General features: G+C 42.5%; 1 protein-coding gene across 1 annotated transcript in view; it reads right to left on the minus strand.

The window, feature by feature from the left end:
* UBE2V2 (ubiquitin conjugating enzyme E2 V2) overlaps nucleotides 1-17,936 on the minus strand; it is a 55,392-nt gene that overhangs the window by 19,757 nt on the left and 17,699 nt on the right. Inside the window, exon 2 of the mRNA XM_050800185.1 lies at nucleotides 2,031-2,179. Within this exon, the coding sequence (XP_050656142.1) occupies nucleotides 2,031-2,179 (149 nt within the window). The remainder of the gene's footprint in view (nucleotides 1-2,030; nucleotides 2,180-17,936) is intronic.

Consider the following 17,936-nt stretch of genomic DNA (forward strand, 5'->3'; position numbering starts at 1 on the left):
AAAGCTATTATAACCTTTTCTCCCCTGCAGCTCCAAAACCACCAACCACTGAGAGTGGAGGACCGCCACAGCATCTTGTCAGTGTGCCCTGCGCCCCTTGAGCAAGGAGAGAGTTGTGGAGAAGCAGCCTTCACCCCCATCCCAGTGGATGGAGTTTCCTGAGGTTCAGTGACACCAGGAATGGCAACCAGTTGGAGCATCCTGCAGGGGGCCCCAACCGGGTGAAAGACCAAGCAGGAGCCGGTCCACCACAGCTAGGAACTGTGCTGTGGGTCAGCCCACAAGACCACTGATGAACTCATCACAAGCTCCAAAACATTCTTAAAGAATAAAGTCTGCTGCAGGCAGTGGCTGGAGAAAAACCAAATCTAAATAATTCCAAATTTATATTCTACCAAGTTCTGACTGTTAAATCTTCAAATCAGTAAGTCAGAATGTTCATCAATTATAAGCACTTTTTTTTAACCAAACAGACCATAGTAATAACGTTCACAGGCAGTGAAAATCAAGGTTTTCATTATGCATACCAAGTTATAAGGAACTCTATCCATCAATATTATATTTCCTTCCTCAAATGTCTTTAGGAAAAAATAGAGCAAGGTACACAGGCAGCCTATCAGTTTAGGAGTGTGCATGAATTTTGCAAAGGAACACCAGAAAACAACAGAAAACACACTAATTCATTCTCTATAATTAATGTTGCTAATTACCTGATACATTTTTCTTTTGTAATAATCAGGAGGGGCTGGGTGCGGTGGCTCACACCTGTAATCCCAGCATTTTGGGAGGCCAAGGCAGGTGGATCACTTGAGGCCAGGAGTTTGAGACCAGCCTGGCTGACATGGTGAAACCCCCTCTCTACGAAAACTACAAATATTAGCCAGCAGTGGTGGCGCACACCACCTCAGGAGGCTGAGGTGGAAGGATCCCTTGAGCCCACGAGGCTGAGACTGCAGTATGCTGAGATCACACCACTGCCTGGGTGACTGAACAAGATATTGTCTCAATAATAATAATAATAATCATCATCATCATCATCATCAGAAGGAACTCTAAACTCTACCCAAGAGCAAAACTGTTGAAATGCTCTCATCATAAGGTAGCAACCAGTATACAAAACCAAAGACTTGAAAAACCCTTCAAATGTGTGCTCTTTCTAACAAGCCAAAAACATTACAGGCACACATTTCAAAGATTCGCTGCAAGGAGTGCAGTGGATGGGACCATTAAGTAAGGAATGCAACGTAAAAATAAATAAATAAATAAAAATTTTAAAAAATCCCAAGCTAGATAAAAAGACTTTGAGTAAAAATAAAACTTCATAAACCCAAGACCTAAGACAAAGTACAATGGGCCAGTTGCCAACCATACTAGAAAAAAGTGCAAGAATCATAGACTTTTTATAGATGAAGAAACTGAGACCTACAGCATTTCTATGGCATGTGAAGTGTCAGAGGGCAAATAGCAACGTGCACTCAATGCAAACCAATTTAGAAACCCTCAGGTTCACACCAGAGGTTAGTAACATGTTACGTCAAAATGACTGCTCTCCCCATATACCCCCTCCATTTCCTCACCTTTTGTCCTCTCTATCTGGAATGTTCTCCATCCCCATCACCACCTTCTGAAATCCTACCAGTCAGTCCTTTAGCGCTCATTCCAAAGGCAACTTCCTCCACTGTTCAGCCTTCCTCAATTATTCCAGCTAGAAGAAACATATTCTAAAGTCCTGCAGTGAACTTGCTCTGTCATATTTAGAATCTGTCGATTTGTACTGATTTTTTTCTCCTTTACTAAACTGCAAAACTTTGATGGCAATGACCGTATCAACCTTCCTCCCCGCAATCCTCTACATAATCAAGGATTATATCCTGCACATGGGAAGCATCAATAAATGTAAACAAAATAAATAAAAAGGAACTATTTTAGAAGTTATCATAATTGCTTATTTTAATATCAATAGTATAAAATTAAATGTTAACTCTAAAGTAACAATAAGTAATAGAAAAAATATAATTTATAACACTGACCCTTGGTGGCCCAATAATCATGCCTGTCCACCTTGTAAGTGTCATATCTTCATCATCTTCAAGGCCCCAGCTAACCGTACCATCGCCTACTCCTTTTTGTCCTTCTTCAAGTTCTTCCAACAAGCGAAAATTACGAGGAACTTTAACTCCTATACAAAAGAACGTCAGTGTAAATGTAAAAAGCTCATAATTATAAGAGCTACACATATTTAAATTCAGCTTTTTCCAAATTAACTTTTATAAATTATTTCCCAAAAAGACAAAATTCCCTTTAAAAGGCATTCTGCTCCAGAAAATGCTGGATCTAACAACCCCTCAAAATGAAAACCCTAAAGAAAGCACTGTACCAAACATTAATAGCAGTATACAACACGTGTATAATTCCTCATCCATTTTATACTGACATGTCAATCAATCATAAGGAAATCGTTAGAAAGTGAACGTTTCCCCTACTTGAGGTTTCTGTTACAGTCAAGGACTCTGCATCAAACAAACAGCCATGACCAGAAAGTTAATGAAAGCCAAAGTTCATTAATACATACTCTCTAATGATTTTTAAAGAGTAGAATTATGTTCCATCTTAGAAAGTGCACCAGAAGGTACTGTCTTTTAGAATCCTGAAGCAGTCCCACCCATGTAGGGGCATGTGAAAACAGAATCTGTCAGATCGCGAGTTCGTGACCCGCGTGACCAACATGGAGAAACCCCATCTCTACTTGAAATACAAAATTAGCCAGGCGTGGTGGTGCATGCCTGTAATCCCAGCTACTTGGGAGGCTGAGGCAGGAGAATCGCTTGAACCCGGAAGGTGTAGGTTGCGGTGAGCCAGGATGCCACCATTGCCCTCCAGCCTGGGCAACAAGAGTGAAAGTCCATTTAAAAAAAAAAGAGTGTTTACACAAGTAAAGTGTGTCTGCTTTTTAAGAGTTTATTCAGTTTAGGAAGGGGAGTCAAAATTTGTACTTGATTTCAATTTATTGAAATTGAAAGTATTCCTAACTTTTTTTGCTTTCGTGTATATGCAAAGGTAAATATTTATTAATCAAACCTTATAAATTTGAGGTTATTTTAGCCTGATTTCTCAGAACTTTTAATTTGTCTGTGTAGAAATGGGTTTACTAAATATTTTTAGACAATTTCTTAAGTATCTACTTTTATTTGCATACAGTAAGTTAGGAAAGACATTTAAAGTTCCTCATACACCTGCTGTGTTATTTTGTGTGTATGAGAGTCTCGCTCGTAGCCAAGGCAACCTCCACCTCCCAGGTTCAAGCTATTCTCCTGCCTCAGCTTCTCAAATAGCTGGGATTTCAGGCGTGCACCACCATGCCCGGCTAATTTTTGTATTTTCAGTAAAGATGGAGTTTCACCATGTTGGCCAGACTGGTCTGGAACATTTAATGTTCCAGAGGCAGAGGCTGCAGTGAGCCGAGATTGCACCACTGCATTCCAGCCTAGGCGACAGAGCAAGGCTCTGTCTTTTTAAAAAAAAAAAAAAAAAAAAAAAAAAGGCCGGGCACAATGGCTCACACCTGTAATCCTAGCACTTTGGGAGGTCAAGGCAGGTGGATCACGAGGTCAGGAGATCGAGACCGTCCTGGCTAACACCGTGAAACCCCGTCTCTACTAAAAATACCAAAAATTAGCCAGGCGTGGTGGCGGGTGCCTGTAGTCCCAGCTACTCCGGAGGCTGAGGCAGGAGAATGGCGTGAACCCGGAAGGCAGAGCTTGCAGTGAGCTGAGATCACACCACTGCACTCCACCCTGGGCGAAAGAGCGAGACTCCATCTCACAAAAAAAAAAAAAAAAAAAAAAAAAAAAAAAAAAGACCAGCCTGGCCAACATGATGAAACCCTATCTCTACTAAAAATACAAAATTTAGCCAGGCATGGTGGTGCACACCTGTAATCCCAACCAGCAACATGGGAGGCTGAGGCAGGAGAATCGCTTGAACCCAGGAGGTGGAGGTTGAAGTGAGCCAAGATCAAGCCCCTGCCTGGGAGACAGAGCAAGACTGTCTCAAAAACAAAAACAAAACAAAAAAAGAAAACAAAACAGAGGGGACACTTTCCTAGATTTTAAGACTTCCTCATCAGCTAAAGAAATCATTAAGAAAATACGGAATTAGTGCAGAAATGAACAGACTAATGAAAAAGAAAAGCCCCAAAGCAGACATATCATATATGAAAATGTGCTTTTTAGTAGAGGCAACACTAAAAGTCAGTAAAGAGACTAGAGGCATGACAAGTAAATGCAACCTTGGTTATCAGGAAAAATATTATTGTCATTATTTTGCTTTAAAGAACAGTAGTGGTGAAATCTGAATAGGGCTGGTAAATAACAGTCCTTTCTCAATATTAATTTCCTGGTTTTAACAATTATATTGTAAGAAAATGTCCTAGTTGAAGTATGTAGGGGTGAAGAGACAGTATCTGTTAACTTAACTTACTCTTGAATGGTTCCCCCAAAAAACAAAATCGAATGTGGAGGGAGGGGGGAAGAGAGTACACACAAGAGCAAGCAAAAATGTTAAACATTAATATTTGATGGATCTGCATGAAGGTATATGGGAATCCTTCGTACTACTTATGTAACTTTTCTGCAAATCTAAAGTTATTCCAAAAGAGAACAAACAAAAAAAAAGTAGAAAAGGCTAGGCATGGTGGCTCACACTTGTAAACCCAGCACTCTGAGAGGCCAAGGTGGGCCAATCAACTGAGCCCAGGAGCTGAAAACCAGCCTGGGCAACATGGCAAGACCCCATCTCTAAAAAAATACAAAAATTAGCCAGGTGTGGTGGCTGGCACATGCCTGTGGTCCCAGCTATTCAGGAGGCGAGGATCACCTGAGCCTGGGGAGGTCAAGGCTGCAGTGATCTGTGATCACACCACTGCACTCCAGCCTGGGCCACAGAGTGAAACCCTGTCTTAAAAGAGAAAAAAAAAAAAGTAGGAAAAGTTAATGGTGTTGGAACATTTTACCAATATGGAAAAACAAAATTAGAACCCAATCTGATCTCATAGTATATATAAAAATCATTTATAGGCAGATTAAATGAAAAGATAAGCCACAGACTGAAAAAAGATATGAATAACAAATAGCAGACAAGAATGTTATTCAAAATACAGAAAGAATTCCTCCTAGAAATCAATAAGGAAAAGAAAACCCTAGAGAACAATGAGAACATATTAGGAATAAGGTTTACAGAAAACAGTAATGACCAACAAACATATAAATATGCTCAACCTCATCAGTAATCAGGGAAACGTAACAGCTTATTCTAGCCACCAAACTGACAAATATTAAGTCTGATAATTCTTTATCTGGGCAAAGATGTAGATATTGGAAGTTCATTCACTGCTGCAGTTAGAATACACTGGTATAGAAGCTCTAAACAAATGTAGTTTTTATACGTATATACATATGTAGCAAAAAGTATAAAGGTGTTAGTGGAAAAGATATTTAAAAATCAGGGGTCGGGCGAGGCACAGTGGCTCACGCCTGTAATCCCAACACTTTAGGAGGCCAAGGCAGGTGGATCACCTGAGGGCAGGAGTTTGACACCAGCCTGGTCAACATGGTAAAACCCATCTCTACTAAAAATACAAACCTGTCTCTACTAAAACTTCTCCTGAGGCAGGAGAATCGCATGAGCCCAGGAGGCAGAGGTTGCGGTGAGCTGAGATCACGCCACTGCACTTCAGCCTGGGTGACAGAGCAAGACTCTGTCTCAAAAAAAAAAAAAAAAAAAATCAGGATTATTGGGCCAGGTGTGCTGGCTCATGCCTGTAATCCCAACACTTTGGGAGACTGAAATGGGCAAATCACTTGAGTTCGACACCAGCCTGGTCAACACTGTGAAACCCTGTCTCTACTAAAAATACAAAAAATTAGCTGGGAGGCTGGGCGTGGTAGCTCACGCCTGTAATCCCAGCACTTTGAGAGGCTGAGGCAGGCGGCTCATTTGAGGTCAGGAGTTTGAGACCAGCCTGGCCAACATGATGAAACCCCATCTCTACTAAAAATACAAAAGAATTAGCCAGGCATGGTGGCGTGCGCCTGTAGTCCCAGCTACCTGGGAGGCTGAGGCAGGAGAATCAGTTGAACCCGGGAGGCGGAGGTTGCAGTAAGCCAAGACTGCGCCACTGCACTCCAGCCTGGGGGAGAGAGCAAGACTGCATCTCAAAAAATAATAATAATAATAATTAGCTGGGCATGGTGGTATGCACCTGTAGTTCCAGATACTCAGGAGGCTAAGGCGGGAGGATCACTTGAACAGGGAGCAGAGGTTGTAGTAAGCCAAGATCACGCCACTACACTCCATTTTGGGTGACAGAGTCCGACTCTGTCTCAAAATAAATAAATAAATACAAATAATAAAAAATCAGGATATTGATGACCTCTGGGCAAAGAGAAAGTGGCCTAGGACTTAGAAGGGAAAATAGGACTTTAAATGTACTAGAAATGTTCTATTTCCAAAAAACAATCTGAAGCAAGAATTTATTAGAATGTGAACAGCCAGGGTGAGTACATGTATATTCACATATTTTTCTGGTGTTTGAAATATTTAAAAAGAAAAGGGAGGATTGGGCGGGTGGAGCCAAAAAAAGGCGTGGGGAGGACATTACAAAAGAGAGACAGAATGCTGGGCAATGTTTGGGGACTGCAACTGAGTATGAGAGCAAAGAGTCAGAAATGGCCTGGAAGGGGCACCCTTAGCAATTCAGCCTTTATCTGCAGTAATGAGGATTCAGGGAGGACATAAACTTCACTTTGCTGCAACGTGGGAATGGATTGGGAGGTAAGAGGAGGAGAAAATTATCAGCTGTTATTAAAGGCCAAGAAAGAGGATGAAGTGCTAAGCACTCAGTTGACTGAGAAAGTTGTGGTTCATTTTATTGTTGTAATTATTTGGTTTTATTTATTTATTTCCATTTAAACAGCACCAAATGTCTACTGTGAGCCAGAGAATTGTGGCTAGGCCCCTGATCTTGCCGTGATAGTCGAAGTCCTGCTCTTGTGGAGCTTAATGTTCAGCAGCGCATCAAGACACAGAAACCACGATTAGAGTAGGAGAAGCGAGAAAAAGGAGGTAACAGCATAAAGTGAGAGTTTTGCTCTACTAAGAACCTAACTAGATGACTGAGCAAAGTGTTTTCTTTTTATACTTTGCATACTTTGACTAAACTACATCAGTGATGTTATACAACTTTTTGTCTACCCCAGTATATCTCAATGACCAACACACAAGAGTCTAGCACAGGAAGGCAACCCACTGCCCTGGGTAGAAGAGGCAAAAGAAAGGAGAAATCCTATCGCCTTGCCTCCATCCCCCACCTCTATCCCTAGTCAGAATTCCTGCTGAAACACATTATTTCTAAAGCCTTAGCCTTTCATAAACTGATTCTAAAAGAAACAATCTATCCCTCTGATGCCCAAAATGTCACTTCCTAAGACTTCATAACCCATATATGTATTTTTCTTTTTAGAGACAGAGTCTTGCCCTTGTCGCCCAGGACAGAGTGCAATGGCACGATCTTGGCTCACTGCAACCTTTGCCTCCGGGTTTCAAGTGATCCTCCTGCCTCAGCCTCCGGAGTAGCTGGGATTACAAGTGCTTGCCACAATGCCTGGCTAATTTTTGTATTTTTAGTAGAGACGGGGTTTCGCCATGTTGGCCAGGCTGGTCTCAAACTCCTGACCTCGTGATCCGCCGGCCTCGGCCTCCCAAAGTGTTGGGATTACAGGCGTGAGCCACTATGCCTGGCCAACCCTTATATATATTATCTGTCATGAGTCAAGAATCTGGATACCACAAATACCCTGAGATTTGATCTATACATTCTATGCACACAATGAAACATCACATGTACCCCACAAAATATGTAAAATATTACATATCAACATCACTTGAAAAAATAGTTTTGAGTCGGCTGGGCGGTGGCTCATGCCTGTAATCCCAGCATTTGGGAGGCCGAGGCGGGTAGATCATGAGATCAGGAGTTCAACACCAGCCTAGCCAAGATGGTGAAACCCCATCTCTACTACAGATACGAAAAATAAGCTGGGCGTGATAGTACGTGCCTGTAATCCAAGCTACTCGGGAGGCTGAGGCAGGAGAATCGCTTGAACCCGGGCAGCAGAGGTTGCAGTGAGCCAAGACCACACCACTGCACTCCTTCCTCAGCAACAGACTGAGACTCTGTCTCAAAAAAAAAAAAAAAAATACATATATATATACACACACACACACACTTTTTTTTTGAGTCAAGAATCGTTATACTCTGTACCAAATTAAAGATGGCCACAAATTCTTTGCTTTTCCTCCCACTAATAGGTGAAGTCTGATTTTCCTCCTTTAATCTTCCTTCATTTTATTTGGAACACTACTTAAGAACATCATACATGACCCTATCCTAAGATGTTTTTTTAAAAAAATTGGCCAGGTGTAGTGGCTCACGCCCGTAATCTTAACACTTTGGGACACCAAGGTGGGAGGATCGCTTGAGCTCAGGAGTTCAAGACGAGCCTGAGCAACATGGCAAAACCCCATCTCTACAAAAAATGCAAAAATTAGTCAGGCGTGGTGGCGCACATCTGTAGTCTGAGCTGCTCTGGAGGTTAACGTAGGAGGATCACTTGAGCCTGGGAGGTAGAGGTTTCAGTGAGCCATGTTTGTTCATGCCACTGCACTCTAGCCTGGGTGACAGAGTGAGACTCGGTCTTGGAAAATAAAAAAAGAAATTAAAGGCAAAGGGAGAAAAGTAATAATTACAAGGCACACAACTTTCAATTTTTTTTTTTTTTTGAAATGGAGTCTCACCCTGTCACCCAGGCTACAGTGCAGTGGCATGATCTCAGCTCACTGCAACTGCCTCCTCATGAGTTTAAGTGATTCTCCTGCTTCAGCCTCCTGAGTAGCTGGGATTACAGGTGCCCACCACAATGCCCGGCTAATTTCCGTATTTTTAGTAGAGACGGGGTTTCATCATGTTTCCAGGCTGGTCTGGAACTCCTGACCTCAAGTGATCCACCCACCTTGGCTTCCCAAAGTGCTGGGATTACAGGCGTGAGCCACTGCGCCAGGCACAGGCTAATTTTTTAAACTATTTTTTAAAACTCTGTATCAGCTGGGCGCAGTGGCTCACGCCTATAATCCCACACTTTGGGTGGCCAAGGGGGTGGACCACTTGAGGTCAGGAGTTCAAGAGGAGCCTAGCCAACACAGTAAAAGCCCCTTTCTACTAAAAATACAAAAATTAGCTGGTCATGGTGGCACATGCCTGTATGCCCAACTATTCGGGAGGCTGAGGCAGGAGAATTGCTTGAACCCCAGAGGCGGAGGTTGCGGTGAGCTGAGATAGTGGCACTGCACTCCAGCCTGGGTGACAGAGCAAGAACCTGTCTCAAAAAACAAAAACCCTGCCAGGCGCAGTGGCTCACGCCTGTCATCCCAGCACTTTGGGAGGCTGAGGCGAGCAGATCACCTGAGGTTGGGAGTTCTAGACCAGCCTGACCAACATGGAGAAACCCCATCTCTACTAAAAATACAAAAAATTAGCCTGGCATGGTGGTGCATGCCTGTAGTCCCAGCTCCTGCAGAGGTTGAGGCAGGAGAATCACCTGAACCCGGGAGGTGGACGGTGCAGTGAGCCAAGATCATGCCACTGCACTCCAGCCTGGGAGACAGAATGAGACCCAGTCTCAAAAAAAAAAAAAAAAAGCACACACACATATACACACACACACACATATATATACACACACATATATACATACACATATATGTATACACACACACACATATAAAAAACAAGAATTTTTAAATATGTAGTATGATTTGACTTAAATGCTACTGTGTGAAATTTCCCCTCAGGACAAAACACCAGGGCGCAGAATGTCTGCAGAGTGCTGTGAGCCATCCTCCACCCTCCAGACCCAGGCGCACCCCTCCTCCCCTTGAAGCTGCACAGGCCTTCCTACCTGTTTTATCAATAGAATAGGGAAGCAGTGGCAGGGCGTGGTGGCTCATGCCTGTAATCCCAGCACTTTGGGAGGCCAAGGTGGGCAGATCACCTGAGGTTAGGAGTTTGTGACCAGCCTGTCCAACATGGTGAAACCCCATCTCTACTAAAAATACAAAAAAAAAAATTAGCTGGGTATGGTGGTGCAACACCTGTAGTCCAGCTACTTTGGAGGCTGAGGCACAAGAATCGCTTGAACCTGGGAGGCAGAAGTAGCAGTGAGCCGAGACTGTGCCACTGCACTACAGCCTGGGTGACACAGTGAGACTCTGCCTCCAAAAAAAGAATAAACAGGGAAGCAGCAACGCTAGGCCAGTTCTGGCACTCGCTTGTAAGAGGAATGCTAACTTCTGCTTTCGTTCTTTTGGAAAACAACTGTCATGTAAGAATTCTGAACACCCTGACACCACCAGGATGTGAGGAAGTCCTAACTGGCCATGTGCAGAGGCTGCAGGGAGGGGGAGCAAGGCATCCTAGGCAATAAGCCTATCCCTTCACCAGCTTGATGCAACCACATGAGTGACTCTAAGTGAAACCAGCAGAACCACCCAGTCAACTCCCATATTATGAGAAAAAAATCAGTCATCGTTTGAAGCCACAGAATTTTGATATAATTTGTTACACAGCAATAGATAAATGAAGGGAGGGGGGTTGGAAAAGCAATCTGAACAAAAATGTTTATTTGGCAGTGCAAAAACTTAAAGAAGTCAATTGGTATACATTCAGGCAAACTATGTCACATAATTTAAAACATTATATAAAGTCATTTAAACTACATGAATTATATTAATTGTGTATAAGTTAAAAAAAAAAAAGGGGTGGGGGAGACCTAATAGCAACACATATATTTTGATCATAATTATAAAAAAACTCTCATATATACAACAGTATGGATCCAAAGACAACCTACAATTGACATTTTAAATTCATTGGGACTGTGGAATCTTTCAAAAAAGAAAACAGGACGAGTGTGGTGGCTCACGTCTGTAATCCCAGCACTTTGGAAAGCCAAGGCAGGGGGAATCACGAGGTCAGGAGTTCCAGACCAGCCTGGCCAACATAGTGAAACCCCATCTCTACTAAAAATACAAAAAAATTAGCCAGACACGGTGGCGGGAACCTGTAATTCCAGCTACTCGGGAGGCTGAGGCAGGAGAATCGCTTGAACCCAGGAGGTGGAGGTTGCAGTGAGCCAAGATGGCGCCACTGCACTCCAGCCTGGTGACAGTGCGAGACTCCGTCTCCAAAAAAACAGAGGTCAAATATGAAGACAGAATAAAAACAGTGGTTACCAAGGTTGGGGCTGGAAAGGAAATAGGGAGCTGTAGATCAATGGATACAAAATAGTAGGTATGTAGGATGAACAAGTCTGCAGATCTAATGTTCTGCAGAACAGCCTTGAGGACTTCCTTCTTTTTTTTGCAACAGGGTCTCCCTCTATTGCCCAGGCTAGAGCACAGTGGCTCAATCAAAGCTCACTGCAGCCTCGTCCACCTGGACTCAAGCAATCCTCCCACCTTAGCCTCCCAAGTAGCTAGGACTACAGGCGCGTGCCAACATGTGAGGTAATTTTTGTATTTTTTGTAGAGAGGGAGTTTTGCCATGTTGCCCAGGCTGGTCTTGAACTCCTGGGCTCAAATGATCGGCCCGCCTCAGCCTCCCAAAGTGCTAGGATTACAGATATGAGCCCGCACCCAGCCATGAGGACTTTTAGTAAGAGTTTGCTATGGTCAGGATTTTTGCTCTTGCCACAGGAAGGAAAAACAGGTAACTGTAAGATGATGGATACGTTAATTTGATTCACTACAGTAACCATTTTACTATATGTCTCATAACATGATATATATACCTTAAACACACACAATAAATTTTATTTTAAAAAAACAAGAAATGAGCCAGGTGTGGTGGCTCATGCCCATAGTCCCAGCACTTGGGAGGTCAAGGCAGGAGGATCACTTAAGTCCAGGAGTTCGAGAACAGCCTGGCCAACATGGTGAAACCCCATCTCTACTAAAAATACAAAAATTAGCCAGCGTGGTGGTGAAAGCCTATAATCCCAGTTACTCAGGTGGCAGAGGCAGGAGAATCACTTGAATCCGGGAGGCAGAGGTTGCAATGAGCTGACATCACACCACTGCACTCCAGCCTGGGCAACAGAGACCGTCTCAGGAAAAAAAAAAAGAAAAAGAAAAAAAAAATCACTGAGTCTTTCTGCCTTATAAAGTTGTTAGAATATTTGAAGACACTAAGAAAAGTCAAGTCTTTTCAAGCAAATGAGTCCTTCATGTGATAACTTTATTCTGCCTTGTGCTCTGGATGGTATGCCCCTGCTCCTTTCAAGGCATCCTCGGTGGAATTCCTTGCTGAGTGGGTCTGCCATCCTATCCGCTTTTAACATTCATCCAGCAAAGTAATGAGTGTGAATCATAAGCCCCATCACAGTTCTACACTCAGGAAAACTGTTCCAGAATCCTAACTGGGCCCATAACCCCACTGGCTGTTTCAAAAACATCAGTTACAACCCCACTCTCAAGAACACTATTTGTTGACATTAATAATGTCAATAATGTCAATAATACACAATTATTGACATCAAAGCATATGCTGGGGTGTGTGTGCATGGGTGTCTGTGTGTTTGTTTTGAGACAGGGACTCTGTCGCCATGGCTGAAGTGCAGTGGTGCAATCATGGCTCACTACAGCCTCAAACTCCTAGGCCTTCCATGTCAGCCTCCGGAGTAGCTGGGACTGCAGGCATGCACCGCCACATCCAGCTAATTTTTTAAATATTTTTAGTAGAGACAAGGTCTTGCTAGGTTGCCCAGGCTGGTCGCAAACTCCCAGGCTCAAGGGGTCCTCCTGCCTCAGCCTCCCAAAGTGCTGAGACTATAGGTGTGAGCCCCATGCCCAGCTACATTTTTTCTGAACTTTAAAATTGAAATACATCCATCATTCAGACACTGTGAATTTATACAAATAGATTTAATATTAAAAACTATATTTACATAATTCACCAAAAAACATCAGAAGGTGATATTCTTTTGCTGAAGTGAAGGTTTACCAGATAAACCAATTTTCAACTTTAGCCTCCAAAATATTTCAAAAAATTGTATGAGATTAAAAACATATTTCAATAGAACATATTTAAGTTTAAATTGATCACAACTGTTTAGTATTCAGATAATAAATGAGAACACATGTCAGTATGTTTGTAGAATCCAGTATTTGAAATCTATTATATATTCACCTCAATGTGGGCATCTTAACAGTTTTTTTAAATACTGTCTTTCATCAAATCTAAGATGGCATAACCAATTACATGATACTATAATTTAAAAAAATTTTTAAACTCTACCAATTAAACTATAACACATATATCCATTTTGGATATTTAAATGTTTTAGAATTGATGAAATATAGTAGATAAAAATGTAATTTATAAAAACAAACTTTACTCACACCTGTAATCCCAGCACTATGGGAGGCCAAGGCGGGTAGATCACGAGGTCAGGAGATTGAGACCATCCTGGCTAACACGGTAAAACCCCGCCTCTACTAAAAATACAAAAAAATTAGCCAGGAGTGGTGGCATGCATCTCTACTCGGAAGGCTGAGGCAGAAGAATCACTTGAACTTGGGAGGTGGAGGTTGCAGTGAGCCAAGATCACATCACTGCACTCCACCCTGGGTGACAGAGCGAAACTCCATCTCAAAAAAGAAAAAAAAAAAATTCAAGTCAAACTTTGTACATCTGAAGCATCTGTACTACACTTTCAAACACAAGTGGAAAAACCTCTGGATTAGAGGATTTCCAAAGTATTTCAATGCTGTGGTGTGGAGAACACATTATATACAGGAGAAATTAATCATACTACTGTTATTCTTTAGGTTGTAACCAAAACCACCCTGCCCCTAGCCACTGCCAAAAAATCACCACCTATATGAAGAGTTCATTTAGAATCTATTTGTTAGATACTAACTCAGCTAGATAAGGGGAAAATAAGCAGCTTCATGATTTTAGATTTAATGAATATATGTGACTAAAATATTATTTTAGTAGTTTTACTTCAGAAAAGCAAACTAAAAATAAGACAGTGAAATATTACAATCTACAAAAAGGAAAGGCTGGTTTTTCTAGCAGAGGGAGGGGATTGTTTCTTTGTTTTGAGAGAGAGTCTTGCTCTGTCACCCAGGCTGGAGTGCAGTGGCACCATCTCAGCTCACTGAAACCTCTGCCTCCTGGATTCAAGGCTTCTCCTGGCTCAGCCTCCCAAGTAGGTGGGATTACAGGTGCCTGCCACCACACCTGGCTAATTTTTATTTTTGTGTTTTTGGGTTTTTTTTTTTTTTTTTTTTTTTTTCCAAGACAGAGTCTTGCTCTGTGGCCCAGGCTGGAGGACAATGGTGCAATCTCAGCTCACTGCAACCTCCACTACCCAGGTTCACGTGATTCTCCCACCTCAGCCTGCCAAACAGCTGAGACTACAGGCATGTACCACCACTCCTGGCTAATTTTTGTATTTTTAGTAGAGACGGGGTTTCACCGTGTTGGCCAGGCTGGTCTCAAACTCCTGACTTCAAATGATCCGCCCACCTCAGCCTCCCAAAGTGCTGGGATTTCAGGAGTGAGCCGCCATGCCTAGCCAGTTTTTGTTTTGTTTTTTGTTTTTGAGACAGGGTCTCACTCTGTCACCCAGGCTGGAGTGCACAATCTCAGCTCACTGCAACCTCCACCTCCCAGCCTTAAGCAATTCTCCCACCTCAGCCCCGCAAGTAGCTGGGACCATAGGCGCATGCCACCACATCCAGCTAATTTTTGTATTTTTAGTAGAGATGGGGTTTCGTCATGTTGCCCAGGCTGGTCTCGAACTCCTGGGCTCAAGTGATCCGCCCGCCTAGGCCTCCCAACGTGCTGGGATTAGAAGCATGAGCCACTGCGCCCAGCCTGAAAAGCTAGGTTTTATTTGAGCCATTTATTTTTTCATTATTAAATCCCTGACACAGAAAGACACTGTACCACAGAAAATGATGACACAACAGGCACTCGATAAACACCTGGTGAATTTATGGCAAATGCTTGCTTTTAATCTTTCTCTCAATATATACAAACTGACAGCAGATGTTGCTGATACTGAACACAGAATCCTTTCCCCAGGACATTACTATCTAGTGGGGAAGACAGCCATGTAAATGAATACATTCAAATATAATGCAGCAAGTTATTGCAGAAGATTTCACCTGGATACACTACAGATATCCCAATGAGATAAGCCAATGAATGTAGTAGTTACTTCACATTCTCCAGTAAGGTAGCTAAGAATGTTTATTGCAGAACTATGAAGGGAGACTTCCCTTAGAATACACTAGAGAGTGGAAGAAAGTTAAATAAGCTAATATATTCTGGTTCCTCTCTAGTTTTAATTTCTAAGTAAAATTAGGATGGCATGCACTTTAAAAGATGTGAGGTCTTCTGACAGAGACTATTAAATGGGCATAACTGCTCACCTGTGAGTCCAGGAAGCTGTAACTGGCTTCCAGTCAGAAAGCCATATTAAGCAAAATAAACAGATATCTCTCCATATCACTGTTTATGAGGTAAAAACTTGAGAAAACCAAAGACTTCTCAATAACATAAGTATTTCCTCTGAGGACATAACAATTTACATCAGTACTGTTTCGTAAACAACAATCAATAATTTAGGTAGCAGATGACACTGGCATGAAGAGCAGTACACCAAGCAACGCACTGTCTGTACTTTTCGAGAACACTCCAATCCATAAATTGAAAAACCTCTGGCATAATTATACTACTTCCAAAGAATAAACTGTTTACAGTATGCGTGGTATCTGGCTATTGAACTTTTTTTAGTGAGATTAAATTTCACCTGGCCAGGTGAAGCTCAGACTCCTGCCCTTCTGTCATACAGTAATCATAACTAGAGCATCAACTAGAACTCACAGTATTTCATGGAGTTGTTTTTATTCATTTATATTTTAGTTTCTGACCATATTCTGCATGAAACATGATTCTCTGATGTTTGTGTGTTCATTTTAGAGACAGGGTCTTACTCTGTTGCCCAGGCTGGAGGGCAGTGGTACAAACATGTCTCACTGCAGCCTCGAACTCCTGGGCACAAGTGATCCTCCTGCCTTAGCCTCCTCAGGAGCTGGAACTACAGGCACACACCACTATGCCCAGCTAATTTTTTTCTTTTTTTGTAGCGACAGGGTCTCGGTATGTTGCCCAGGCTGCTCTCGAACTCCTGACCTCAAGTGATCTGCCTACCTTGGCCTCCTACTGCACCCGTCCTGAAACATTATTGTTTTTAAAACAAAGAACCAGTTAGGTGATGAGCTACATACAAAAAGCCAGAATCTGCATTTTAATGAAGTAGAAAAAAATAAAGTGGTCTTCATCAAAATTTTAAACTTTTGGGTTTCAAATGACAACATCAAGAAAGTGAAGACAATCTACAGAATGAAAGAAAATATTTGCAAACCATGTATCTGATAAAAGACTTGTATCCAGAATATATAAAGGTCTCCAATAACTCAACAATAAAAAGACAAACAGGCCGGGCGTGGTGGCTCAAGCCTGTAATCCCAGCACTTTGGGAGGCCGAGACGGGCGGATCACGAGGTCAGGAGATGGAGACCATCCTGGCTAACACGGTGAAACACCGTCTCTACTAAAAAATACAAAAGATCAGCCGGGCGAGGTGGCGGGCGCCTGTAGTCCCAGCTACTCCGGAGGCTGAGGCAGGAGAATGGCCTAAACCCGGGAGGCGGAGCTTGCAGTGAGCTGAGATCCGGCCACTGTACTCCAGCCTGGGGACAGAGCGAGACTCTGTCTCAAAAAAAAAAAAAAAAAAAAAAAAAAAAAGACAAACAGCCCAATTTAAAAATGGGTAAAGGGGTCGGGTGCAGTGGCTCACACCTGTAATCCCAACACTTTAGGAGGCCAAGGTAGGCAGATCACTTGAGGTCAGGAGTTTGAGACAAGCCTGGCCAACATGGTGAAACTCCGTCTCTACTAAAAACTACAAAAAAATTAGTTGTGTTGGTCTGGGCGCAGTGGCTCACGCCTGTAATTCCAGCACTTTGGGAGGCCGAGGTGGGCGGATCACTTGAGGTCAGGCTGAGACCAGCCTGACCAACTTGGCAAAATCCAGTCTCTACTAAAAATACAAAAATGAGACAGGCATGGTAGTGCAGGCTTGTCATCCAAGTTACTTGGGAGGCTGAGGCAGGAGGATCACTTGAACCCAAGAGGCTGAGGTTGCAGTGGACTGAGATCACACCACTGCACTCCAGCCTGGGCGATAGAGCGAGACTCCATCCCAAAAAAAAAGAAAAAGAAGAAGTCTCCCTTTGGAAAACAGCCTAGCAGTTCCTCAAACAGCTAAACATAGTTAACACGTGACCCAGCAATTCCACTCCTAGGTATCTACTCAAACGAAAAAAAACCTTGTACGTAAATGTTTACAGCAGCCTTATTCCCAATAGCCAAATGGTGGAAAACACCACCAAAATGATGAATGAATAAACAAAATGTGGTGTATCCAATGCAGTGGAATATTCTTCACCCGTAAAAACATGTAAATACTGATACATGCTATATAACATGGATGACCCTTAAAAACATTATGCTAAGTGAAAGAAGCCAGTCACAAAAAACCACATAATATATGACTCTACACATATGAAAGTACAGAATGGGTAAATCTATTGAGACAGATTATAGTAGCCAGGGGCTGAGGTTTGGGGGTATAGGACAGTGACAGTTAAAGGGTACAGGGTTTCTTTCTGAGGTGATAAAAATATTCTAAAATGACCACAGTTGTATATATGTGTGAACATGCCAGAAATCAGTGAATTGTATA

Source organism: Macaca thibetana, chromosome 8, assembly GCF_024542745.1.
Source record: "Macaca thibetana thibetana isolate TM-01 chromosome 8, ASM2454274v1, whole genome shotgun sequence".
Classification (NCBI taxonomy): Eukaryota; Metazoa; Chordata; class Mammalia; order Primates; family Cercopithecidae; genus Macaca; species Macaca thibetana.